General features: G+C 38.5%; 2 protein-coding genes across 4 annotated transcripts in view; both read left to right on the top strand.

Annotated features, from left to right (window-relative positions):
* The window catches only part of LOC135091511 (nose resistant to fluoxetine protein 6-like), a 144,512-nt gene that overhangs the window by 22,477 nt on the left and 109,203 nt on the right, over positions 1-12,832 (top strand). For all 3 annotated transcript variants that reach the window (XM_063989219.1, XM_063989220.1, XM_063989222.1), the window contains one exon: positions 647-796. In XM_063989219.1, coding sequence (XP_063845289.1) covers positions 647-796 — 150 coding nt within the window. Of the gene's footprint in view, positions 1-646; positions 797-12,832 lie in introns of those variants that run through there.
* Positions 5,280-11,664, top strand: LOC135091203 (uncharacterized). The gene is made up of 4 exons (XM_063988647.1): positions 5,280-5,312; positions 5,642-5,878; positions 5,909-6,095; positions 6,721-11,664. Exons 1-4 carry the CDS (start codon positions 5,280-5,282, stop codon positions 6,903-6,905), a joined length of 642 nt encoding a protein of 213 aa, XP_063844717.1. The 3' UTR covers positions 6,906-11,664.

Here is a 12,832-nt window from a genome sequence, read left to right as displayed (position 1 = left end):
TTGAGCAATTTATATCTCCTAAACGAGATATTTTCATTCTAACTGTAGCACTTGAGAAAAGAAGGCATAAAGCAAATTTTTAAGTATGTGTTTTTTTTGTTTTTTTTAAGCACAAAATAAATATTTTTTTTTTTCCTTAAAGTGTGAGTAACAGTATGTCATAACTAATAAATAAAATAAATAATATAATAATAAAATAAATAAATAAATAAATAAAAATAAACAAAATCATGCAGTTTCTTTCAAGAGGTAAAATAACACTTGCAAATGTACAGGATTGGTTGTTTTAAGTGTTATAAGAAAACTGATGAACAATTTTTTATGAGGAAGGAAATATAAATGAAAATTAGAAGGAAAGTTTAATCATATAAAAAAAATAAAAGGTAATTATCCTAGCACCTTTTAAACCTTGCGAGAATATTATGTTTTAATGTGTCGTGTTTTTTTTTTAAATCTCAGCCAAATCGGTGCCATATTTAAAATTTACATCAATGTTACCCTTAAAATGAATGTCGTAGTTTTAGGGCGTAAATTGCTGGAAAAAAAAAATACTGGAATTAAAAACAAAAAAAAGTGACATTTGTTATTTTTTTATATATCACTTATTTCTTATATATAAAGGTAATAAGTCTCTAACATATTTCAGATACCGTTGTGAATCTGCTACGTGAAGAGGGCAACAAATGGGCCAATGCTTACTTGCCCACCGCCGTCTCCCCGACCAGCCCGTGTGGACGAGCTCTACAGGCCATGTTTGATTCCCTCACTGATAACACAACTTCATGGGCAGCAAAAAGTAAACATTAAACTACCATCTTTGAGTTCAGTAATACACATGTATTCAATTTATTCTTATTTATTATAGTTTATCTGTTTTTCCACTCTCATTTGATTTTTTTAATTGAATACGTATTGGCAAAAGGGGGAGCTATAGTGGAACCCGACTAACTTGGTAATCGAGGTGTTGTGTGTTCCTCTCCCACATTGGTGTCACGTTAGCAGTCGACAGACATATAAACAATCTCTCTCTCTCTCTCTCTCTCTCTCTCTCTCTCTCTCTCATTCTTTGCCTTAATTATTCCAAAATTATAAGTTGTTATATACGACTGAAAGTTTTTTGAATGACTTTCGATTTGGTGATGGAACAGCGACGCTGTATATCTTCCGGTACACTTCGCAACGCATATAGGTCACGTACTTGGATATAAATTCCAATCTGTGGAACAGAACCTGTTTTACATCAAGCCTTAATTCCTGTTCCTCAATAAATTAGATGTGTCTGGGCCTATCACCACCCTTTTCTCTATCCTATTAGTTTCTTCCCATATTTCAATATAAAGTTCACTGTTAAGTTTATTTACTCAACTCAACATTGTAGCTTCCCCACTTGTCCCACGCTCTTGAATCAGGAAAATTTTTCACAATCTAGATAAAACGTTACTGTTACACTCTTACTAAATTTCATATGTGTTGTGTATGTTATATGTAAAATCCTTTGACTTTTCAACTTCCAAAATAGAGCATATTCTAATCTATTTTCCCTTTCCCGGAAATCTCAATACTCGAAGTTTCGGTGATCATTTTTCATTGGCAAATTTGGTGAATAATCCTTCATCGTTACATTTCTTCAAGACTTATATAATTTAGTGCACCACCTTGCCGTAATTCCTGGCCGCCTTAGAAATGTGCCTAACATTCACTTAATTTTGTTAAGCTTTTCCCCTTAATCTTTTTTCTTCATTAGGCTTACGATCAAAATCTTATTTCAGTATCCGTTCCATCGGTTCTCTGTAGCCTCTGGTTCTCTTACCACACCTCAATCGATTTTCCTTGGAATGTTTTTTTTGCTTCCGTGTCAGATATATTTCTGTGCAAAGCGAATAATAGTGGAGATTGTCTCTGACATGGATACATATTCCTATACTTTCTATAGTCTCATATATATATATATATATATATATATATATATATATATATATATATATATATATATATATATATATATATATATATATAATTATCTAACAAAATCCCCTGCTTCGGGTGACTTTCTGCACTGAGCCAAGATATCTGCAGGAACTTGTCTTTACCCTAAAAGAGTATGACCAAGATTCAGTAAGGAAAGCCAAGAGGTCATCAGTTGAGCGGCCACGACGGAACTCATACTGGCGATTATATATAAGATTGTGAAGTGATAGATGTTTAAGGTTAGACTGTTCTTTTTTTTTTTTTTTTTACTTTCTACATTAATTTCTGGAACATCATCCATCCTATTCTAAACTTTATCTTCTTATCCTCACTTTTGATCTCGAGATCACTTCTCATGAGTCTTCCGAATGTTCTGCGATCTGGCTCCGATTTCAGTGTCACTTTCAAGCCTGATTCAGGCATGCTGCATACCTCTCACCTAACTCAGCTAACCACAAATATTTCTTTGACTGATGTGGAGCCCATCTTGACTCTCTTCCCTTTCGTAGAGAGCTCCATTCATGGAGACTTCACTGTTCACCACCATCTTTGGGTTTTCTTTCCCTTCACTTCTTAGCCTTTGCTATCCTCCATAAACTAGACAAATTAGTGCAACATCCTATTCATATTCCTGGCCGTCTTAGAGACACGCCCAACATTTCTGGCCTGTTTATTCCGTCACTTTGTCTTCTCCGTTGGGCTCCTCCAATCACAACCCTTTATCTGTCTGTATCTTGAATTATCGGTCCAATTCATCTGTCGTGTCTCTGGCGTTTTGACTACTAAGTGAGAAGACTTCAGGAAGTATTATTTTTATTTTTCATGGAATGACTACTTCCATGTCAGGGACCTATATCTGAGTGCTGAGCTCATAACGGAGGTGAGTGATTGTATCCTGCATGAAAACGTAAATTCCTATTTTTTTTTTCACCCTAATCTTTCCAAAATTATGTGAAGACTGAACACCAATTGGACAAAACTCATTCATCAATAGAAAATGTCAAAATCTTTCTTGTTCCAACTTCTCTCGGGAATTCGAGCACGTAGACAAAATGTCTCCCATTTCTCTCTCTTTTATTTCAACCTGATGGCACCACTGATATCTCATCTATCTCCAAAGCTGAACTCTACTTTAGAGGATTCTCTCATCTATCTCTAAAGCAGAACTCTACCGTGGATGATTCTCTGTTTCATGCTTACTATTAAGATTCTTTGGAATGTTTTATTATTATTATAATTATTATAATTATTATTATTATTATTATTATTATTATTATTATTATTATTATTATTATTATTATTATTATTATCATTATCATTATTATTATTATTAGTATTATTATTATTTTTTTTATTTATTAATTAATTTATTTTTTCTCTCTCTCACTGGCTTTGATTCTCAGAAGGCTCATTGACCTGATGGTGTCATTCCTCTTCTTCTCCGGAACTGACTGTGCTTTCACCTTGCCATGTCAAAATCTTCAAACTCTATCAACATCTAGATTTCCTTCTTGCTGGAAGTTTACTTATATTAAACATGTTCCTAAAATGGGTGACCGTTCTAACTCTTCAAAATCCCGTCCTATTGCTCTGATTACTTTTTCTTTTTCTTTTAAGGTTTTGAATCTATCCTCAACAAGAAGATTCTTAAATATCTATCACTTCACAAGCTTATATTTGATCGCCAGTATGTTGTCCGTCGTGGCCGTTCCACTTGTGTTTTTCTGGCTTACTTGGTCATCCTAATTTAAGGATTTTGGAGAAACTTTCGCATTAGCTTTAAAAAATATAAATGGCATTTTATAGAAACTGGCACAAAGCTTTAATTTCCAGACTACCCTCCTACGTCTTCTTTTCTTTTCTCCGCAACTTCATCTCAAGTTTCCTTTTCGACCGATCTGTTTTTTGCTGTGGTAGACGGTTACTGTTCTCCTAAACCTGTCAGCAGTAGAGTTCCTCTTTTCTTAAGCGTCCACACATTCAAGAATTAAGCAATTCACGTAGGGAAGTCACAGAACGCCTGACTCCTGATCTTTCTAAAATATCTGATTGGAGCAGAGTAAACTTGGTGCTCTTAAGTGCCTCAGAAACCCAATTTCCCCATATATCAATTCCACGTATCGTGTCAGACAACTATCGCCTCAGCAACATTCAACTGTCTCTATTTCCTACACTGAATGTCCTCGGTCTATCATTTATTAATATTATTAAATGAAAACTTCACATCCCGTCCCTGACACAATTTATATATGGTTAGTCTTTGTGAATCGTCTGTGAAAGCTTTTCATTCTTCCAACTGCCAACTCTATAGTGTCCACATTTGCCCATGTATGGAGTAAACTTTATATATATATATATATATATATATATATATATATATATATATATATATATATATATATATATATATATATATATATATATATATATATATATATATATATATATATTACGTACAGCGATATTACACGAGAGAGAGAGAGAGAGAGAGAGAGAGAGAGAGAGAGAGAGAGAGAGAGAGAGAGAGAGAGAGAGAGAGAGAAAAGACAAAAAAAAAAGAGATAGAGATTCATGGTACGGACACCAGATGTACGATGAAGAGTGGCCGCTCGGTGCCATAAGGTTACCATAAGAATTTTCTTACCCAGACACTCTCATTTTCCGATTAATTTACCTTATTTCCCTTTTATCTAATCAGTTTGAGTCTCACCTGGTTCACAGCAGAAGAGTTGCCCTTGACCAAGAAATAATCAGTGTTCATCTGGTCCCTTTTGTTTGATCAGATTTTTTATTCATTTATTTATTTTTTTTTTAAGTAAAGTGTTTTATTCAAGTAGAGACTGCTTGAGGAGCAGGTGTGGGCGCGCGTCTGTATGTACTCGTATGTGTGTCGCAACCCCCAACCCACCCCCCTTTTTGGGAACGACGCGGGAAGGTGTTGGATTCCAACACCTTGCCAGACGTACGATAATTATCGTACATGTACGATTATTTACCCCTCTGTACGATGTACGATGGTGCTCCTCATTATCATACAGTTTGTACCATAATTTTCTGTATTTCGTACGATTTGTACGATAATTTTCGATGTTTACTAAATAGTTGTATAGAATATTGTAAGAGTAAAAAAAAAAAAAACAGTAACTGTCACTTAGTTTCATAAAGTGTCTGGAAAAATAAACAGTGGGATTGGAATGTTTCATATTACCGTTAGAAAGACGAGAAATACTCACGTTCAGAACCTGTGAAACACACGTCGCGGACTCACGGGTTTGGTAAGCCTAAATAGATTAGAAGAACCTTCATTCAGTATGGACTCATCTTCAGGATCCAAAAAGAGAAAGGTGAGCTATTTGTGATGCTTTCTTAACCTATGCATCTTACAGGAAATTAGTTACAGAATAAGTGAATAGCTTTACTTCTGTTTTTTTTTTTTTTTTGTGTAGTTAATGAGAAGAGAAGGTTGTATGATGTAATATCCACCGCCAAATGCTACATCAGACAGAAATGTTAAATATCATAGTGGTTATTTAAGATTATTAAAGTGAGTGAAAACTTAGTGTACATGTAAAAGAGGCAAATGGTATTATGTGTAGCATCGTGAGTTCAAGCAGTGAAATATGTCATACAAGTTTAATACTCTACGCATGCACCTGCTGGCCCTTCTAGATAGGCTGAGGCATCTGCTTCAGGCTCTCACTCTCGTCGTCAGCAACGATATAGGATGGAATGGGAAATAGACCCTGCTTTCAAGCCGTGGCTACAGGAAACAACTGACCAGTATAAAGCTAGGTGTAAAATTTGCAACGTTACTATGACTGCAGAGCTAAGTGCCAAAAAAAAAAAAAAAATCATGCAAAAGGCAAAAAACACTTCATATTTCAAATTTACAACGGACAAGTATCAACCTTCTTTAAGAAAATAATAAACCACAAAAGATCCTGTGGCTAGGGTAGAAATAAAGCTGGCAGGTATTCTAGCTGCACATAATGTGCCTTTTAAGGTAATGGGTCACTTGTCAGAGGCCTTGAGAGATATTTTCAGTGACTCCAACATAGCACAGGAATTTGCTATGAAAAGAACTAAAGCAACTGCAGTTGTAACTAATGCCATAGGAAAGTCCTACTAAGAACAACTTGCTCACAAACTAAGATAAACAAAATTTAGCTTTCTTACGGACAAGTGTACTGATGTTGGTTCCATAAGAAAAAAAATCTTGTGTTGTAGTAAGATTCTTTGATCATGATACTGAGTGTGCTGAAAGTAAATTCTGGGAGCAGTGTGAGGTTTACAATACAGCCAACTCTGAAAATGCTGGAAAAGGAGCCACTGCTAACAATCTCTATGAGGGAATGATGAAAATATTTGAGAAACATGAAATCCCAGTTACATAAATTATAGGTTTTGGGGCTGATGCGTGTAGTGTAATGATGGGAGCTCACAATTCAGTTACAAGTCGCTTTCGTAATGAATGCCCTGGGCTTTTTGTACTCAAATGTGTTTGTCATTCTGCTCAACTCTGTGCCAGCGAGGCTTATAAGACTTTACCTAGAAGGTGTGAGGATTTAGCAAGAAAGGAGTACAATTTCTTTGATTGTAGTAGCAAGCGCCAGAGTTTCTACAATTTTAGTCTTTTCTTCACTTGAAGCCCTACAAGATGCTACACCCCATCACAGAGGAGGTGGTTGTCATTGGTTGCTGTTGTTCAGAGGCTCTTGGAACAATGGGAAGCTCTTCGGTTGTTTTCCTAAGACATGTGGTTATCTGAGAAGCTAGTTGCTGCTGAGCAAATTTTCAACTCTCTACGTGACCCTTTTATTAAGTTGTACTACTATTTCCTAGATTGGATTTTGCCAAAGTTCACTAATTTTAATAAGTATTTTCAGTCAGATAAGCCAGCCATAACAGTGCTCCATGAAAAAATAAGTTCTTTCTAAGGGTAGTCTCCTTTCATTCATGGAGAGAGAATATGTAATGAAAACAGAACTTTATTTGATAGATCCAGATAGAAACGATAAGCATCTCAGAGACACAGGAATGTATCTAGGTGTAAAAGTGTTACAGGAACTGCAAGACTCCCGTGTAACAGCAAGAAAATCCGAGTTGCAGGATATTTTCCAACGCTGCCGCAACTTTATGTCTATGGCTTGCTGTGAAATTAAAAAGCGGTATGATTTCAACGACAATGGCATCTCAAAACTGAATTGTCTGACTCCAATGCTTTATCATTGAATTTTAGGAAGGCAGTTCCTTCTTTGGTACCCTTAGTAACTGCATTGTTCCTTCTTGTACCTTCAGAATACAGCTCATTATTGCAAAGACTGGATGATCAATGGTGAATATTGCCACTGGAGTGTGACAACTCAACCTTGAATACAGAGGACAGTGATGAGTTTTGGGCTGCATTATTAAAAGATAAACCAAACTTAAGAGACCTGTCACAGTTTGCACTCTCTGTTCTTAGCCTGCTCCATTCGAATGCAGAATGTGAGAGAATTTTTAGTAAAATTAACCTTTTCAAAACTAAGGTAAGAAACAGGTTGAAGACAGCATCTGTAAATGGGATACTGCTAGCAACAGAATGTATGAAGACTACTGGATCATGCTGTAAAAACATTAACCCAACAAATGATATGTATTCTCTCTTGGCACCTCACATTCTGACTCTGAGTAATGTTATGAGCCATGAGGTATAGCCTATGTCTAGAATATGAATAGTTATTTTTAATTGCATATAAATATGAAAATTTTTCTAAAAAAAAAAATTGTTTCATTTCTTTACAGTGATGATGAGGCCTATTATATGTGATTTGCTATTGAGGTATGGTATGTGTTAAAATGTGATTTGATTTATTTCCAATGAAACACTAATCTGTGAAAGATTATTTATTTGAATTTCTCAGTATTAATATTTAGTATATTTAGAAATGATGCATAAAGTGTACATTTTATTTATCTCAAGGGATAGATATTAGACCTCAAAATGTACGATAATTTGTACGATGTTTCATCAATGACAGTACCATAATTTTGTCACGAAAACAATATTTTTGAGCTCCCTGTACGATAATATTGTGTTGAGAATCTGGCAACCCTGTGGCAGTTGGAACATTTTCCCACGGCAGTCGCTACCCCAGCAGTTGAAAGGAGTACACATACAGAGACGTGCTCTAACATTTTTTGGAGACACGGGTCAGGGTTCCTAGTGAACGGACGTGTTTAGTGAGCAGTGACCTGACGCTAATATAGCTGGCTAGTGTAGACATGGCGCCTTGTGTTGCTGAGTCAACTGGTTGTGTTAGTTCTGTTCTCGAGGCCTTCGTTGCGAAGGTCTCAGAGGTGGAGGCTGAGTTCCATCGAAGGATCTCGGAGGTGCAGGCTGAGTTTCGTGAGAGAATCTCAGACCTGTAGGCTGAGTTCTATGAGAGGAGCTCAGTACCTGTGGGAGGATCGTGCCTCACCATCACCTTACCTAGTAAGGCGACGGAGGAGCAGTGGTCGGTTGTGTGCAGGGGAGCCAAGAGGGTGAAGGTCCTCAGGGCACCTTGCGTGGAGACGAAGAATCCCTTCAATGTGCTGGAGGAAGGGAAGGAGAAGGAGGTGGACAGGGCGAGAGGAGGCAAGAAGGAGGGGACAGATGCAGTTACCCTGCCCCAAGGTAGAGTGCTTGTGTTTGGTGATAGTCAGGTTAGGCACTTAGATAGTGCCTTCTGTGCTAGGAATAGGAAGCGTAGGTCGAGGGTGTGTTTGCCGGGGGCCGGGATAGGGAAGGTAGCTGATAGGCTAGACACGTGCTTGGAAAAAGATGGGACCAAGCCCATTGTTTTTCTCAGTGCGGGAGGGAATGACCTTGGTAAGGTCAGGAGTGAGGAGCTTATCAGGAGGTTTCGACAGACTTTGGACAGGATTAGGGACAAGGGAGGGATGCCCGTGGTGTCTTGCCGAGGAGGGGAGTTGGTGCTGAGTGGCTGTCCAGGGCTATTACAGTGAATCGCAGGCTCGCGAATCATTGTAGGAGTAATGGATGGACGCTCATCGACAACTGGGACCTTTTCTATGGTAGGGACACCTTGTACTCCAGGGATGGAGTGCATTTGTCACGCCAGGGTGTTCGTGTTTTGGCCGAAACACTCGAGCGGGAGGTAACTGCACTCCAGCACTTTTTTCGTTAGTCGGGAGGGAAGAAGGGGTAGTGAGGTGAGAGCGAGGGGCAAAATAGTTAAATCTGGAAAGGTAGCTAGCTCAGGGATGGTGAGAAATAGCTTAAGTGTTTACTACACAAACTGTAGAAGTATTCTGAATAAAATAGACTTGCTTAGAGGAATAGCGAGTGTAGAGAAATTTGATATCATTGCTTTAACTGAAACTTGGTTAGATATGTCAGGAAAAGTATTTAATCCAGAGGTTAAGATAGATGGGTATACAATGTTCTATAAAGATAGGGAGAACATGAGAGGAGGAGGCGTCGCGTTATACGTTAGGGACACATTACAGTGTTGTATGAACAATAGAATTAAAACAGATAACAAAGCAGAGTCGATATGGGTAGATATTAAGGAAGGATCGCAGTCAGTAGTACTAGGGGTAGTTTACAGACCACCGACCAGTACAGAGGAAATTAACACCTCACTGTGGCAGGAATTAAATAAAGCAGGCAGGTACAGTCAGGTATGTGTGGTAGGAAATTTTAATTTTAGGAATATTGACTGGAGTCTGATGGTGGGTAACAAGGAAGCAGAGGAATTTCTTAAGGTAATTCAGGATAATTTTTTAAAACAGGTAGTCGTAGAACCCACAAGGGGGAATAATATTCTAGATTTAATTCTTACTAGCAGGGAGGAAGCAGTCACGCAGGTAGAGGTTGGAGGACAGCTAGGTAACAGTGACCATAGAGAAATTAGGTACAATTTAGAATGGGAAGAAACTGTTAGAAACAAAAACACTAGTAAAATACCTGACTTTAGGAGAGTAGATTTTGAAGAATTAAAAAGGTACCTCCAAGGAGTGGACTGGCCAAGGATGCAGGGTGAGGTCAGGTCAGGGACGGAGTTCAGAGAGATAAGGCAGGATGAGAGAGGTGAGGTGAGGTGTGAGGGTGTAGGACAAGAGGAGGGAAGATGTGTCCGGAAGGGGAGGAGGAAAAACGAATGGGGAGATAGGTGTGAGTATGTTGGAATGTCAGGTCATGCTGAAATGAGAGAGGTGAGGTCGAGGAGAGTAGATGAGGGAGTGGAGAGGATGGTAGGGGACGAGATGAGGGGATTAGGTGAAGTAAATGTAGATGAATTGTATAGATATTTCGTAGATAAAGTTCATACAGGTCAGTTAGCAAATATCCCGTATAGAACAATAAGATCACAAACAAATGACCCTAAATGGATGACTGCTAGGTTAAAACATTATATAGGGCGTAAGAGAAGTATATATAAGAGATTAAGGGCAGGTGAAGAAGTTTTAAGGACACAATATAATGAATTAGTTAGAACAGTCAGGAAGTTAACGAGGAAAGCTAAGGACAATTATGAATTAAAGGTAGCCAGCTAGGCGAAGACGGACCCCAAGGGATTTTATCAGGTATACAGGACGAGGAATAAGGATACTGTAGGTCCATTAAAGGCAGCAGATGGGGAGCTGGTTAGTTCTGGGGAGGAGATAAGTAAACTTCTGAATGATTATTTTTTAACTGTCTTTACCCAGGAAAACATGCAGGATATGCCAGATAGTGAACAGGTGTTTAGAGCAGATGAGAATGAAAAGCTGACAGATATTTCCATAACTAGGGAGATAGTGGAACAGGAGATAGATAGGCTAAAAAAGTTCAAGTCACCAGGACCTGATGAAATATATCCCAGAGTACTTGAGAAATGTAAAGAGATTATTAGTGAGCCGTTAGTTTCTGTCTTTAGGAAATCACTGGAGTCGGGTGAGGTACCAGTAATGTGGAGGCAGGCTAATGTAGTACCCATCTTAAAGAAAGGAGATAAAACTTTAGCGTCTAATTATAGACCTGTCAGCTTAACTTCAGTTGTAGGTAAAATGTTAGAGTCAATAATAGCGAGGAACATTGGGGAACATTTAGACAAACATAACTTGATAAATCAGTCACAGCATGGCTTCACGAAGGGGAAGTCTTGCCCGACAAACTTGTTAAGTTTTTTACAGTAAGGTGTACGAGGCAGTAGATAATGGTGATAGTTATGATATCTTATATCTGGACTTTAGTAAAGCATTTGACAAGGTACCCCATCAAAGGCTCCTGAGAAAGGTTAGGGCACACGGGATAGATGGGAAGGTTAGGCTGGATAGGGTCATGGCTTGGTAACAGGCGACAGAGTGGTAATAAACGGCTCGAAATCCGAGTGGGGTCATGTAATTAGTGGGGTGCCACAGGGATCAGTATTAGGGCCATTGTTATTTCTAATATATATCAATGACTTGGATAGTGGAATTAGTAGTGATGTTAGTAAATTTGCGGATGACACAAAGATAGGTAGATTAATTAGGTCAGAATCGGATGCCATCGCCTTGCAGGCAGACTTACATAGAATAAATGAATGGACGGATAGATGGCAAATGCAATTTAATATCAATAAATGCAAAGTGCTTAGCGTAGGTAGAGGAAACCCACACAATAGGTACACATTAGACAACCAAACTCTGGTAGGTACAGGGTACGAGAAAGATTTAGGAGTTATAGTTAGCTCTGAACTCCGTCTAGGGAAACAATGCATAGAAGCCAGAAACAGGGCAAATAGGGTACTAGGATTCATTTTTAGGAGTGTTAAAAGTAGAAGGCCGGAAGTAATATTAAAGTTATACTTGGCGCTGGTCAGACCTCATCTAGACTACGCTGTGCAGTTCTGGTCCCCACATTACAGGAAAGATATAGGTCTATTAGAATCAGTACAGAGGATAATGACTAAAAGGATATAGGGGATGAGGAGTATTCCTTACGAGGCGAGGTTGAAGCTGTTAAATTTACATTCTTTAGAGACACGTAGGTTAAGAGGGGACCTGATAGAAGTCTTTAAGTGGTATAAGGGTTATAACAAGGGAGATGTAAGAAAAATTCTTAGGATCAGCAACCAGGGTAGAACAAGAAATAACGGGTTCAAGCTTGAAAAATTTAGGTTTAGGAAGGAGATAGGAAAAAATTGGTTCTCAAATAGAGTGGTAGATGAGTGGAACGGACTCAGTAATCATGTAGTTAGTGCTAGGACACTAGAGAGCTTTAAGAGAAGATTAGACAAGTTTATGGATGGGGATAATAGATGGAAATAGGTAGGTGTGTTTCATACAGGGGCTGCCACGTGTAAGCCTGGTCGCTTCTTGCAGCTTCCCTTATTTCTTATGTTCTTATGTTCTTATGATAATAGGCAGCTAGGTCAGTTGCCGTAAGGATATAAGTGAATCATTACTGGCCTATTTATATATAAGAAGAGTCTCCAGAGAAACCTGCCAGTAAGGGTAGTTGTGTATTACCCACAATATACCCTGGGAAGTGACTCCTCGGCTGCGTGTGTGAAAGCGCCGAGTTTTGTGCACATCGAGCGGTGATTGACCCTCCTGTGTGTTCGTGGGCACTCTTCCGTAGTAGTTTCTTGTCTCCCTGGTTAGTGTTCCTGTTTGTTTTAAATGCTGCTGCGGGCTGAAGCAGTTCAGCCGCAAAGGACCCAAGTAATTAGCCGCGTAGTATATTTTACACCCTCCCCAGGTTCTGACGAGGCCTGTCGTCCAGGGGGCAGTAAACGATACTATTCGGCTTGAGGGTAAAACACTCTGTTGGGTAGTGGAAGCATTTTCACGGTGGGTGGAAGACCAAAAGGGTATTATATATCGATCATATGCATGTTATTGTATATTA

The sequence above is a fragment of the Scylla paramamosain genome, chromosome 37 (assembly GCF_035594125.1).
Source record: "Scylla paramamosain isolate STU-SP2022 chromosome 37, ASM3559412v1, whole genome shotgun sequence".
NCBI classification, from domain to species: domain Eukaryota; kingdom Metazoa; phylum Arthropoda; class Malacostraca; order Decapoda; family Portunidae; genus Scylla; species Scylla paramamosain.
The sequence above is the reverse complement of the archived record's forward strand: the minus strand, read 5'-3'. Positions and strand labels throughout refer to the sequence as shown.